General features: G+C 48.8%; 1 protein-coding gene across 7 annotated transcripts in view; it reads right to left on the bottom strand.

Annotated features, from left to right (window-relative positions):
• The window catches only part of ANKRD44 (ankyrin repeat domain 44), a 195,330-nt gene that overhangs the window by 111,539 nt on the left and 68,274 nt on the right, over positions 1-15,517 (bottom strand). For 6 of the 7 annotated variants that reach the window (XM_036421408.2, XM_036421402.2, XM_036421405.2 and 3 more), the window contains exon 2: positions 5,865-5,948. In XM_036421408.2, the coding sequence (XP_036277301.1) occupies positions 5,865-5,948 (84 nt within the window). Of the gene's footprint in view, positions 1-5,864; positions 5,994-15,517 lie in introns of those variants that run through there. The other variant, XM_036421401.2, reaches the window with a different exon arrangement.

Genomic DNA, 15,517 nt, shown 5'->3' with positions numbered 1-15,517 from the left:
GTGTAGGTGTAGGTGTAGGTATAGGTGTAGGTGTAGGTGTAGCGATAGCGATAGTGATAGAGATTATATAGATATACATATAGATATAGATACATATGTCCAATGATTTCCCTTAGGTAAATTCCCGGAAGTCATGTTGCTGAGTTAAAGGGGGACACAGTGAAATGTTGATAGAGTGCCAAACCGCCCTCCAGAGGGCAGTCCAAATACACTCTCCCCAAAAAGGGGCCAGAGTGTCCCTGCATCCATCCCCTGTGGAGACCTCTTTGCTAAGACCTATGATAGAGACCTATTTTCCTCTTTGCTGAGCTGACGGGTAGAAGATGATACTGGGTGGATGTCTTACATGAATTCTTCCATTTCAGAGGAGAGTGAGACTGAACACCTTTTCTTCTATGTTTTGAAATATTTACATTTTTCCCTTGGTGAGTGGCCTCTACTTGTCCTTTTCCCATTTTTCTACTTCAGGGTTTATCTTTTCCTAAATAGTTCATAAGAGTTCTTTATTATGTTAGGAATATTAACACTTTTCACATTTGCTACACATATCTTCAGCTTATCTTTTAACCTTGTTTATGAACACTTTTTTCATAAAAGTTTATAGTTTTTATACATCAAAGGTATAGCTACCTTTTCCATTATTGTTTTTTCTTTGCTATTATGCTTAGGAAGTCCTTCCCCACACCAAGGTTGCAAAAATACACCTCCTTTATTGTATAACACTACTGTCACCTTCTTATTTTCTCCCTCTAGAATTAGTCCTGGTATAAGAAATAGGGTAAAGGTGCAGTTTTATACTTTTAGCAGAAATTTTCTCATCACCATTTATTTAAAAAAGCCATCTCACCCCAGTGGTTTCAAATTCTTCCTTTGTTTTATACCAAAAGTCCATATACACTTGAGTCTAATTCTGGACATAGAAGAATGAAGCTGTGAAAAATTCAAAGAAGAGCCGAAACCGGTTTGGCTCAGTGGTAGAGCATCGGCCTGTAGACTGAAGGGTCCTGGGTTCGATTCCGGTAAAGGGCATGTACCTTGGTTGCGGGCGCATCCCCGGTGGGGGGTGTGCAAGAGGCAGCTGGTCAATGTTTCTCTCTCATCGACCTTTCTAGCTCTCTATCTCTCTCCCTTTCTCTCTGTAAAAAATCAATAAAATATATATTTTTTTAAAAATTCAAAGAAGATATTAAATGTATCACTTCGGTAAAGTCACAGTGCACCCTTCTGGGTGGATCAAAAAATATATTCCATTTTTACTTGGTAGGAGGGATTAAGCAAAGAGAACTTGGGGGCATGGACAGCAGTGTGGAGATGGAAGAGGGCATAGAGGCGATAAATGGTGATGGAAAAAATAAAACATTCTATTTTTAAAAGAAACAGGGCACATTTCTAGCTATAAATAAGTCATGAGGGTGTAATATACAGCATGGCAACTGTAGTTAATAACACCATATTGCATATTTGAAATTCTCATCACAAGAAAAAAAATGTAACTCTGTGGTCATGGATACTGATTAGACTTACTGTCTGACCATTCTGAGACACAGATGCACGCGAACAAATTATGAGTTCACTGGGGACAATCTGTCCTGTGCTTTTGAAAGTCCCCTCATCATACAATGGTGATATGGTTTCTTTTTTTCTCACTTGGAACCTCAGCAGCCACTATCACCTGAATCAATGCCCGGCATCCAAAATGCAGCTCTAAGGTTTTTTCCTCTGTAAGTTCTTTGCCCCCAGAAGCTTAGCTTCCACCTCAGGATTTACTCTACAATATTCACATAGCATCTCTTCCCGCCCTGGAGGTGGGGAGAGGAAGCGAAGTGCCAAACCTACTGTCATAATAAACATTAATAGCTTCACAAAACAGACGGGGGCAACTTGGGGACAACCCAAGTGTAAAAAGACTTTTTTGAGGCTAGTCGAACAAAATAAAGTTGAATATACACTGGGTATTAGATAATGTTAAGGGATTATTGCTCATTTTACTTGGTATGATAATGGTGGTGCATGTGTGCATGTGTGCGTGTGTGTGTGTGTGTGTGTGTGTGCATTCATTTCTGTTAGTAATACTTTAAAAAACAAATAACATTATGGGTTTACTCTCACACGGGACCTACAAATCTTGGAATTGTAGTCTTCCACATCAGCTAGGCCAGGCATGGAAAACACATTTCCATTTACAGGCCAACTCCAATTTCATGGTGATGGGCTAGGACCGTGGTTGGCAAACTCATTAATCCACAGAGCCAAATACCAACAGTATAACGATTGACATTTCTTTTGAGAGCCATATTTTTTAAACTTAAACTTCTTCCAGCGCCACTTCTTCAAAATATACTCCCCCAGGCCGTGTATTTTGTGGAAGAGCCACACTCAAGGGGCCAAAGAGCCGCAGGTGGCTTGTGAGCTGCAGTTTGTCGACCACGGGGCTAGGGGAAACCTTGGTCCTTAAGAGTCGAAGAAAAAAGTCATGATTCATTAGCGATGTTGGCCAAGGGCACGAGCTAGGGCAGTGGGGCCGTATGCACTGTGATTAGCACCGTGAGAACCCCGTCTAGTGGTCTTCCGGGAGCTCATTACTTGTCAAGGCAACTAGTTACTCCTTCAGACAGCTCTGTCCACTAAGTGATTTTTCATAGTTTGAGCTGAAATATTACTTTCTGGAGCTCACAACCACGTGACATGATGGTTAAGTTTAGTCCCTGGGACCAAACAGTGTTTGAACTAGCTGGGAACATCCTCCTCTCCCTTCCAAGCTCAAAACATCACACAGTCCTCCAAGCACTCCTCACATGGCCTGGGCCCCACCGCTCCATCCTCACCACTCGCCCGTGACAGGGGCCAACGTGCCGCTGCCCCGCGCCTGCCTCCCTCGTCCCCCTGTAGCACAGAAAACTGTCTGTGACGTCACGTTGTCAAAGCATAAACCCCAAAATGCCGTGACTGGGTTACTGTCTTGGTTTGCAGAATCTCTGCGTTCATTTTTAATTCAGATGTTCTATCTTGAGCTCAATATGGCTGGTCTGTTGAAGCCTTCTGAAATCTTTCGAGTCGTCCTGGCCAGGGGGCTCAATTGGTTACGGCATCCTCCCATTCACCAAAAAAATGGCTGCGGGTTCTACGCCCGGTCAGGGAACATACCTGGGTTGCTGCTTTGATACCCTGTCTCTCTCCCCTTCTCCCTTTCTCTCTCTGAAATCAATAAAAACTTATGTTCAAAATAAACCAAAAAAGAACACACTGCACAGAAAAGTGGTGATCGCTCAAATTCCCTAGAACTCTGGAAGACCCAAGATTGGTGTGACCAAGATTGCTAACTATGGTGAACAACATAGACTGATGAACAGGAACAGACCCAGAGATAAGGAGCCGTGGGTCAGACTGTTGGACCTCAGAGGGAGGGTGGGGATAAAAGGGAGAGATCAACCAAAGGACTTGTGAGCACACTTATGAGCCTAACAGTGGTCAAGGACAATAGGGGGGTGGGGGCATGAGTGGGATGGGGAGGGGGATTGGATTAGGGGTGTTGAGGACAAATATGTGATACCTTAATCAATAAAGAAATTTTTAAAAATTGCTAACTATTCACCAGAGTCCTTTTGCTCCAACTGGGGACACGGCTACGCTCATCACTCAACCCGCCCCCCCCCTTCATGCAGTTAGTTGCGGCTATGCCTGAGCTCGGTGGATGGGGATGGGGGGAGTGGAAGTGACTGACTGCTTCTGAGATGACCCATACAGCCTTCCCAGGCTTTGCTCCCAAGCTTTCCCCTCTAGCTGGCCTGAAGCTGAACCCCTCGGGTGAATTTGGAAGCCACAGGCTGACACCTGGAGCCCTGCCTGCAGCATCGCGCTGACATGTTCACAGGAGAGCCAGCCTTCTCTCCTCTTTGGGCATCTACGTGTCACAGCAGCTAACCTTTCTGATCCAGTAGAACTAAGTTACAGCTAAACCGAAGCTCTCCTCACCTGTGCCAGCCTGTGACTGTCCCTTTCCTAAGGGGACAGAGGCCATTCAGAGGCCAGGACAATCCTTCTCGGCATGTCTGACAACTAAAGTCCTGTCAGCGCATGACCGTGAGGAAGATGGGAACCTTGCCTCTGGCTGGCCCGGGCTTGGGCCACAGCCACAGAGCGCGAGGGCAGATTCCGGTGATGTCAGGGCACGGCTTGCCTTGACCCTCAGAGACACGAGTCCTGCCCCGCAGGTCTTGGACCGATGCCCGACTGCCTTCTCGGGCTCTGTGGCCCTGGCCTCATCTGTGCTTCCTTCCAGAAATGCCACAAAACACTGCCCGTTGTTGTCAGGGGAGAAGCTGCCAAAGGCTCTTTCAAAAAGCCACCTCGACCTGCCCAGCCAGAGCGAGGCCGTACCCCACAGCCCACCTTCTGAACGAAGCATTCGGCTGATCGATCGGGCAGGGATGCACCCACGGACAGTTCACTCCCCGGGCAGAGTCCCCCTAGCAGGGCACATCAGCTCCACTCTTTCAGCTGCTTCTACTCAGCACCAGAGACTTCAGAGCGAGCGAGCTCCCTCCCCAATGGACCGGCACTTAGGTAACGAGTTACATTAAGAGAATTAGCAGCACGTATTGCATGTAATTGCCTGTCCCACCCAGGTCTAGGCAACGATTCAAAGGATAAATGATTGATAAACTCCTTCTTCATCGCAGGTTCATTGGCTTTGAGGTCGTCCCAGTACAATGTTCTTCACCTGTTAGAGCCATAGACCTTTTTACTAAGTTGGTACAATGTCTCGACCCTTTCACAGAAAAATATAAATGCCCACAGGTGCACACGTACATGACACATGATGTCAGGCACACACAGCATGCCTAGTTCATCCGTGATCCCGGGCTCATGCATACTCCAGGGCAAAGGTCAGCAACCACTCCTTCTCAAGGGCCAGATTGTACCGGGTCTGGCATTGGGGCCACACACAGTCCCCATCACAATTACTCAGCTCTTCGTTGCAGAGCAAACGTTGGCCTGGCTGTGTCCCACAAGACTTTATTTATAGACTCTGAGCTTCATATAATTTTCACGTCACTAAATATTAAGCTTTTCCTTTTTTCAGCCATTTCAAAAATAAAAAGCTATCATTCGTCAGTAGTCTGTACAAAAACTGATGACAGACCACAGCTGTAGGCATGGGTTCCAGATACAAAAATATTACATTTTGAGATTCACCCGAGGATATTTTTCCATTGATTTCTAGAGACAGTGGAAAGGAGGAAAGGGGGTGGGAGGGAAAGGGAGAGAGAGAGAAAGAGAGAAACACTGATGTGAGAGAGACACATGGATTGGCTGCCTCCTGTACGTTCCACAACCAGGGTCTGGGGTCAAACCTGCAACCCAGGTATGCGCCCTTATCCAGGAATTGAACCTGAGACCCTTTGATACAAAAACCAACACTTTCATTCCTGAGCAACACCAGCCAGGGCTTCACTAACTTCCATGCTGAACGTAGGCAGCAAACCTCAGCAGTGTCGGCAGTAACAGTGCTGGGCCTCCAGCAGAAATCCCAGGCACGCTCACCCCACATCAGAGCACTTCCACTCAACGCAGAAGCGCAATCGTGCTCGTCCTATACTTGAGTTACGGCCACTGTTGGACCTTCTGCTGCATCTTGCTTCGTAAATGCGTTGCTGGAGAAGCACATCTACTCTATCACAAATGTGATTTCTATGTTTTGATAACTGTACTTCAGTGTCACTGGTTTCCTTTCTAACCCTAGACATTTCACTTTGCAGATTTAAAAACAGATTTCTGAGAAGCAGTCCTAGCTTTCGCCAGCTCCTGAGGAGGCCAGGGTTTGGGGAAGGTAAGGGGCTGGGCAGGAGCCCAGTGTCGCCTACCAGAGCGTTCACGTCCTCCGTCTTGTGGATAAGCATCCGGATCTCCTCCGGGTCGCCGCTGAAGATGGCCTGGACCAGCGGCGGCTGCAAAGGCAGAAGAGTCTGAGTCACAACTGTGATTAAATACATTCGACTGCAGGCAGAGGCAGGAGGCTGGAAAATGTGTTCCCCAAAGTGAATCCAGCACGGTCAGATAGACAGGCCCCAGGCCCCCTCCCTGGGAGTCTAGTGGGGAGACAGATGCATAAAGAAATATCTGTAACACGATGTGGAGGCTGTGACACAGTCACGCCTGACCTGGGGCTATTGGTGTGACACGAAAACTGTGGAAATTGTGGGAACAGTTGAAATTGTCCTTGACAGGCCCTGAACTTCCCCATCGTGGAAAGGACCAAATCTGCGGTTCTGTGTAAACGGTACCCCGTGACCCCCCCACCTCTCATTGGGCAATGTCCCTGGTGCTCCGTTCCTCAAACAATCCATTCCCACAGGATGTTAGCAGCCGTGCTGCTGGCCTCCTCAGCGCTTCCGTGTCCATGTTGGGGAACCTTGGACATCATTCCCGAGCACTTCCCATCACGTTACCAACAAGCACTGAGTATTTTAGACTCAATCACACCCACCGCCTACCCACAGGCTGTAGGATGGAGGCAGGTGAGGAGCAGGAAGGCAGCCGATACTCAGCACTTCCTACTGTCCTCACCCGCATCAAGCAAGACCCAGTGCGTAGTGGGGTCTGTAGAGTGTGATGATCTATACAGCTGTAAGTGAACCCAGCTCTGCCAGGGCAGGCAGGTGAGGAAAGGCGTCCAGACAAGCTTCAGGAAGCACCTTCATGAGCATGGGAAGGGCAGGCCAGGCGAGACCTGGGGGCCTGCAGGGTCAGAGGTGCGGAGACAAAGACACAAAGAGCTGATACGTCTGAAATTCTGCCCACCCGAGTGCGAAGAACAAGAGGCCCCAGGGTGGGCTCAGGGCTGGCGCTGGGCCTGTCCAAGGGGTGAGAACCCTGTGGAAAGCCAGCTCCACGCCTCAGCTCCTTTCTCAGTGCCACCGGGGTGCGCACGCTCTCTGCGGCCCAGCCCCTCACAGGACTGTTACCAGGAAGAAATGAGATATGTATGGGAAACCCCTCTACAGCCATATAACCCTACACAAACAATATGTTTTCTTTTTATATATTTTTATTTTTATTTTTTATTGATTTCAGAGGGGGAGAGAGGGAGAGAGTGATAGAAACATCAGCGATGAGAGAGAATCATTGACCGGCTGCCTCCTGCACACCCCACACTGGGGATCAAGCGCACAACTCAGGAATGTGCCCTGACCAGGAATTGAACCATGACCTCCTGGTTCGTGGGTCAATGCTCAACCACTGAGCCACACCCACTGAGCTCAACAAAAATACTGAATCACGTTTATCTGTCTCATAATCCTCTACCTGCTGCGATCCGGGCCAAGTGCTCACGTGCACTTTCCCGCCTCTGAACCCCAAGAGAAAACAAATCGCCACGCCCAGTAGCCGCAGATGGCAAGCAGAGGCAGAGCCCCGAGGATCTGGGCGTGGAGTCAGCAGTTGAGAAGTTCAGGTGCTGAGGGACAAGCCCGTCCCAGCAGTGACGCACCTCGGGGCATCACCCTAAGGACGCAGCCAGGGGAGAAAGCCTGTCTCTCCCTCGCCAGTGGCAGAAAGGAACACGACACTGTGGCATTCGGTCTTTGCACTTCTCAGGAAAGGCCAGGGCTCCAGCCACAGCTGGATTGTTCCCAGGAATGACACCCCACAAGGCTGCCAGGCAGGGAGGCCAGCTCAGCCCTCCACAGGGAGGGTGCGGACAGCTCCCCACGCCCTGGGCACCGCCCTGGGCCTGCCTCAAGGGCATCCCCAATGCCCCGAGTCCCAGCAGAGGGCGGGGTGCACACCTGTCCACACGCGGGTGGCTCCACTGTGGAGGGGGCTGTCAGTGTGCACAACTCCCGGCATCCACTGGGAAGGAGAAGCCGAGCTACTGTTGGAACTCCTCCATTCTGCACTCACAGGTGCACATACAGATACACCCACACGGACACGCCTGTGTTTGCACAGGCATCTACACCCGTGTGTGTGTGTGTGTGTGTGTGTGTGTGTGTGTACACGGGGGTAGGTGTCCATTCACATACAAACCCTCACGCTCCCCGAGGAATAGGAAAGTGCCTGTTCCCCCACGTCCTGCCAGATGCAGCCTCCAGCCCCAGCGGGGCCACAGGGCCGCTGCCACATCCTCGTCCTCACAGTCATGACCCCAGGCGTCACCGGCTCCCAACCAGAGCTTCACCGCCACATGCTTTGCTTGAACGGAAGCTGCGTGTTTGCAAGGATGTAATCCTTGAACTAAACTACTGTGACTTTTGAGCAAGTTAATGTGGTTTTTTTTAAAGACATAATGGGCCCAGCCTGCATGTCTCAGGGGTTGAGCGTCAACCTAGGTACCAGGAGGTCATGGCTCCATTCCTGGTCAGGGCACAGGCCGGGGTTGTGAGCTTGATCCCCAGTAGGAGGCGTACAGGAGGCAGCCGATTCATGATTCTCTTTCATCATTGATGTTTCTATCTCTCTCCCTCTCCCTTTCTCTCTGAAATCAATAAAAATGTATATTTTAAAAACAGACATAGGGGTGTTTCTTTTCTCTCTCTCCACGTCCCCAAATACAACATGCCTAGCAAGCACGCTGGCATTCTCAAACTGGGGTTTTAATCTGATCCTGCTGACTTCTTTTTTCCTAAGTATAAACGACTACTCTGGGAATAAATACTTGGGGAAAGATAGATCTAAATACTGTCTCAACCAAAACCGGTTTGGCTCAGTGGATAGAGCGTCGGCCTGCGGACTGAAAGGTCCCAGGTTCTATTCTGGTCAAGAGCATGTACCTTGGCACATCCCCAGGAGGGAGGGTGCAAGAGGCAGCTGATCGATGTTTCTCTCTCATCGATGTTTCTAACTCTCTATCCCTCTCTCTTCCTCTCTGTAAAAAATCAATAAAATACATTTTTAAAAAATACTGTCTCAATTACATAATTTTAAGGAAGGGGAACTATGCTAAGAACAGCATCCTTGCTCATGAGTGTAAAGCACTTAGACTGTATTGATCACTGATTGGAAACCGCTATGTCTTTGGCGCTTTCGCCTTGGCCTTTATAAGGCTTAGAAGCAAAGTCTTCCCTGAGAAAGAGTAGGGTCCTAAGCCTGGGCACGCACGGCTTTTCTAGTTGAAGTTTCAACGTGCAACACTAGCAAACGCGAAACAGGAGTGCTTCGGGTGCAGCCGGAACAAAGCGGATAGATCCCAATTCACAGCAAGGGTCAAAGTTACAGAAAGCAAATAGTGGCAGGAGACAAAGAGAGAGTCTGATGCCATGAAACCTCCAGTTATCGTTCCCTACAGAAACGTAACTTACGGGTGATGTTTGGAAGAACTGCATGCCTGAAAGCTGTATCGCTTTATTAACCAATGTCACTCCAATAAATTCAATGTTAAAAAAAAAAAAAAAAAAAAAAAAAAGAAATGCACACTCTTAAGGGAGGTCTGCAGGAAGTTCAGCTTCTATTAGGAGAACTTCCTTGGCCTGCTCCGCTGCTATGAACTGGCAATGAGGGCCAGGTGCTATGGATATTGTCACAGCCCCTCAGGTAGACTCAGAGGCACAGGAACACCTCCTGTGCCTGCCTCACCGATGGCGCAGGTGGGCGTCAGCCTTCAGACGGGACCTGTCCTGTTCCAACCTCACCTTCTATCCGCACAACCCTCTTTGCACAGCTGGTGACATCTGACCCCTCTCCAACGGAGAAGTGCAAGGCAGAGGCGTCCCTTGAAGTTGGCAGCCACTCTGAAGGACGTGGCTAGCCTTGCTACCACTAGAAACTAGAAATGTATCTGCAAAATACCAGTGTCTCCATACCCATTCCCCATCAGCCCATGCAATGCAATGTTTCTCGATTTTAACCTCAGTCTTTGAGAACAAATGGAGAAGATACCTGATTTCCACAAATAAGATGCTGAAGCAAGCATGTCTGGACACAGTATTCCCACTAGGGGGAGCAAGACGGTAATCTGTCACCTGGGAGATGGGAGTGAATGCTCGGGTTGTGTCCTTAAGAAAATTAAGGTGGCTGGAGGATGAACTGTATTCAGACATAAAAAGAACTCGAGCTCCTGAGAGGGTTCCTCTATAAGCAAACACACTAGCTCTGTACAGACCCAAGAAAAAACTTCCCTCTTGATCCCTGAAGGCCCAGGCATCATTCTCATCTTTGCAAACCCCCATCCAATCATTCCCTCAATTTCACTTTTTAAAAAGTGCATCCAACAGGTATGTATGCATGCATGTATGTATGTATATACTAGTGGCCCAGTGCACAAAATTCATGCACCAAAATGCACAAAACTCATGTCCCTCAGCCCAGCCTGCACTCTCTCCAATCTGGGACTGCTGGTTCCTGACCGCTAGCCTGCCTGCCTGCCTGATTGCCCCTAACCACTTCTGCCTGCCAGCCTGATCACCCCCTAACCACTCCCCTGCCAGCCTGATTGACATCTAATTGCTCCCCTGCCAGCCTGATTGCCCCTAACTGCCCTCCCTTGCCACAACCTGTCTCCTCTGCCGGGACTGGCCTCCTCCACACCACACGGAGTTATGGAACCCCCCAGGCCTCACTGCAAGGAGTGGCTGCTGGGCCCCTCCACTGCTGTGAACATGGCCATCTTTGTGGCGACCATCTTGTGATGAAGTTGCACACAAGGGCCACCTAGGCTTGTGTGTGTGTGTGTGTGTGTGTGTGTGTGAAGGGAGAGGAGAGAGAGATGAGGGAGAATCATTGATCAGCTGCCTCCTGAACACCTCATACTGGAGATCAAGTCTGTAACCAGCGCATGTGCCCTCCCTGGTAATCGAACTGTGACCCCTAGTTCATAGGCAGACACTCAGCTACTGAGCCATGCCAGCCAGGCGCATCCAGCAGTTGAAGAATAAAGTCCATCATGGGTTCTGTGGGGAGAGGGCCACCTGCATAGAGTATCCACGCCAACCTGCAATTAGGCCCTGGGTCCCTCCCCCCAAACCCCCTAACAAAACCATCAATTTGGTTTTTTGCTAAAACCTTGCTCGGGGCACTTCACGATCCCTTTGCCAGAGTGGCGTGCTCTTTAGTAATCCGTCGGCTCCGGACCATAAGCAGAGTGACACAGGCTGTCACGGGGCATCCGTAACCACCGTCAGTGGTGAGCGGTCCAAGAAGACACCCCAGCAACACGTGCCAAATTCCTGGCTCGCTGCTCGACTTTTACTGAATTGATTGGGTCATTAAAGGCTCCAAATATCAAAGAAAACATCTTGCATTCGAATCAAGAGTGGGCGCTGGGGATCAACCAATAGCCAAGAGGGGGAAATGATATTCCGAAACATCTGTCCATACTTGAGTATGCCGAGTACCGTGTGCCATGAGAGCAGGCTGGGCGCGCTGTTAGGAGCTGATAGTTGATGCAGCAATAATCCCGCCATATGAAACCCCCGGCTTCTATGAACATGCCGAAACACTTCATTAAGTCACAGCCAGGTTTTGGTTGAGGCAAAGCTTGCGTTTTTACAAAAGGATAATAAAAATTTGTTCAAGTCACTAAATTTAATAGGCAAAACTTGTTCGCTCTGTCATGGGGGTCCCTGTGTGATCTGCGGAGCGCACCATGGAGTGCTTCCTAAATATAGATCATTCGCTACTCAGGGAGATAATGATGATCATAATATCTAAATCTGTGTTCCTTAAGAGCTGTACAGAATATACTGCGTCCTCACAGCATTTTTTTTTAAATATATTTTATTGATTTTTTACAGAGAGGAAGGGAGAGGGAGAGAGTTAGAAACATCGATGAGAGAGATACATCGACCAGCTGCCTCCTGCACACCCCCTATCGGGGATATGCCTGCAACCAATATACATGCCCTTGACCGGAATCGAACCTGGGACCTTTCAGTCCGCAGACTGACGCTCTATCCGCTGAGCCAAACTGGTTTTGGCCCTCACAGCATTTTTAATGCAGGACCACATTCTGGAAAAGTGGCCTCCTATGAACTACACTGCAGAGCAAATGTCTGTAACATTTCCAGATACTTCCAATTATTATTAATAACAGGGGGGGAAAAAAATCCCAAGTATCAGTAACATCCTATCTGTAGCTATCCATTAACTCTTTAAACATTATGAAAAAACTAGAGGCCAGATGCTTGACATTCGTGTGTGTGGGGGGGGGGGGGGGGGGTTGATGGGGTTGTCTCTCAGCCAGGAGGGTGTCAGACTGTCAGGTTAGGCCCCATGGGAGCAGGCCTAAGCTGGCAGCCAGACATCCCTGAAAGGTCCTTAGCGCGGCCTCGGAGCCAGGAGCCACTGCACTCATCAGCCGTGAGCCCGGCTTCTGATTGAGCTGTTCTCCCCCTGTGGGAGCACACTGACCACCAGGGGGCAGCTCCTGTGTTGAGTGTCTTCCACCTGGTGGTCAGTGCGTGTCATAGCGACCAGTCATTCTACCATTTGGTTGATTTGCATATTAGCCTTTTATTATATAGAATAACTCTATTTGGTCAGGAAGTGAAAAAAAAAATAATTTATTAACTATACCTCTTCCAAAATGAGAATAACACATAGGCATGGGCTCTAGTTATTTAAGGACCAATTATCCAGGGTGAGGAAGATGCACCTCCTTCCACAATGAAACAATCTGACCAAAAGTTAGGAAACAAACTGCGGCAATCTAAGTAGGGAGCTCTGTGAGGATGAGTTGTCAGCAGGATAAAGGCAGGTGTTTGAGCGGATTTGGAAGAATGAGACGAAACAACCTTCCTTGTTGGAGGAAAGTCCGTGAAGAGGTTAGAAAAGTAAATAACGCAGTGAGGAGAGCACTGAGCCAGCAGGTGGAATTTACCCCAACCCTCCGGGCACACAGGAACTGGGCTCTTGAGCAAGAGTTTCTGCAAACATTGACGCCATCGCTTGTGGGCCGACCATGGAGGAGCTGAGGAGGAGCTGGAGAACCCTGTAGAAGATGGCGGCCATGGCCCAGGGTCATCGGGAAGAACTCTCCCATCCTCTTTATTTTAAATATATACTTTTATTGATTTCAGAGAAGAAGGGGGGTGGAGAGAGAGATTGAAACATCAATGACAAGAGAGAATCATGGATCAGCTGCCTCCTGCATGCCCTACACTGGGGATCGAGCCCACTACCCAGGCTTGTGCCCTGACCGGAAATCAAACCCTGACCTCCTGGTTCCTAGGTCGACAGTATTGTGAGTTCCCCGATTGCTCCTCACAGGGATATAGTCAGCGGAAGCAGCAGATACTGTTTTCAGTCCTTTGATGTTGCTTTATTCCTGGATGCAAGTCTGGATCAGCAACTTGGTCGCTTTCCTCCCCTCTTTATATAGAGCTCAGACCTCCTGCCCCCAGACACTAATGTTTCCAGGTGAAACAGGGGTCACTTCCTTTCGCTCCTGGCCCTTGTCCATCGCCCCACCTCCACCCTCCGCCAGCCTCTGTGGAAGGGAGCCCTGCTGTGCCAGACTTGTCACTGGGTCACTGCATTTAAGTCATTTAGGTGGCAGCATTTCAAAAATGAGCCAGGGCCATTAAGAGGAAAGCAAAGCACAGCGAGGCGTATTCTGACCACCTCCACCACCAATTCTCTGCATCTCTGTTCACTCCGTCTACTTCCAAAAGGTCTGAGGCCAAACCTGCATGGCGCTAAGTTCATGAAGCAGCGATCGGGAGCTGACTTTCAAGAAAAGTCCAGTTAAGCAAGAGCGCAATTTACGCAGAATATTTAAGTCCGTGAGGCTGTAGTAAAACGAATACAACAATGTACTTCTACAGCAGCTCCCTGTTTTGAAAAATTGTTGTAGAGGTTTTCCTCAGTTTTGCCTACATTCTTTGTGTAACAATCGTATAGCATTTGAATCCACGGGGTTTCAGGTAGGAAAGGTGATTTAACCATGTTAGCCAATATGAGCTGTTCCAGCGACCTTTCGGGGGGGGGGGGGGGGGGGGGAATATGCACCCGGAGGTGACGTTCAGAGGGTAAGTGTACTCAGAGCTGTTCATTTGGTCTGTTCAGATTCAGAAAGGGGTCCTTGGTTTCAGGACAGGTTGTACAAGCCTGACTGATGGCTGCCCAGTACATACGGCCTTTATCTTACTAACGGAACAAATAAAATAGTATTCCTAAAGAAAAAATATAATAGAAAATGATCTATAAGTACAGTAATAATTTCTTATGGTCAATAGTAATGATGATTTTTGAGAATCTCAGAAATTGGAAGCTAAGTAAGGCAATCCAAGTGTCCTTTAAAAACAACCACAAGCCCTCGTCAGTTTGGCTCAGTGATAAGCATCGACCTGCAGACTGAAGGGTCCCGGGTTCGATTCCGGTCATGGGCACATGCTGGGTTGTGGGGCTTGATCCCCAGTGTGGGGCCTGCAGGAGGCAGCTGATCAGTGATTCTTTCTTATCATTGATGTGTCTATCTCTCTCTCTTCCTCTCTGAAATCAGTAAGAATATGTAAAAATTTAAAAAAACAACCACAAAATTGGTGTATAGACATAAAGGCCTCCATCTGGAAGGTGGAGGATGGAATGGCCACATGAGCCATGTGCAGTAACCCACCATATGAAGTCGTTCCTGGTTTAGGCAAACTCCAAATTGGGTGTGTCTGGCATTTGTTAGAACCCAGATTCTTTCAAAACACCAGGAAGCCACTTTTTGCTCAAACAAGTCTTTCCAAAGACCTTGATGGTGTCTTTTAACCCTCCTCCTTCCTTCCTGTAGTTTTTTCTCTGAGTCCCATGCATTTTCTTTGGGAAAGGAGATAGAGGTCACCTCCCACCACCTCTCCGCAGGGAGCCAGGTGGGGGATCAGGCGCCCTCGGGCTCCACTCGGGCTCTTCAAGCCCCTCTCCCATGGAAGGTGGGGGGTTGACCAGGACCCCAAGTAGTCTTCCTGCCTGAGATGTAAGGAGGGATCCCCTTCTGCTCCCCAAAACAAGAAAGTCACAGGAATCCAAATAGACCAGGGACCCCCTTCTCCATTGCTCCACCCCCTAATGTCAAGGCCAGGGCGACCGGTGACAGAGGTCAGCAGGAAGTGATAAGGCGGCAGGGAAAGAGGAGTCCAAGAGGCTGAAAAACAGCAGATAACAGAAAACGGGGAAACTTGCAAAAAAGAATGGTCACGTCGTATTTCCTTACAGAGACGCCAACTCAGCTCAGATTTCCTTCTTCTCTGCCAGCACCCCGTCCCAACAAGAGATGAAAAATATGTGTTTTTTTTTAAACTAATCTGGTACATTTCAGATAGCCGTCTTCAATCCAATCCAACAGACACTGACTGCATGTGAGGAATGTTCTCGGCGTAAGAAACTGAGACACGGATGTCCGAGGCAGTCACACCCTTGATGGAGTCGCTGAGGGGCAAGAGGAAGTGGGAGAGTCCACACAACCTGAGGGTCAGGAAAATACCCCGGGGGAAGTACATGGAGAAAGAAGCGAAATCCCTTGTGGCCTCCTGACAGAAGCAGCGTTTGGTCTGAATACTGACGAGTGGGGAGCAGTTAAAGGGGCGGAGAGGGATGA

This window comes from Pipistrellus kuhlii, unplaced genomic scaffold, assembly GCF_014108245.1.
Source record: "Pipistrellus kuhlii isolate mPipKuh1 unplaced genomic scaffold, mPipKuh1.p scaffold_m20_p_7, whole genome shotgun sequence".
NCBI classification, from domain to species: Eukaryota; Metazoa; Chordata; class Mammalia; order Chiroptera; family Vespertilionidae; genus Pipistrellus; species Pipistrellus kuhlii.
The sequence above is the reverse complement of the archived record's forward strand: the minus strand, read 5'-3'. Positions and strand labels throughout refer to the sequence as shown.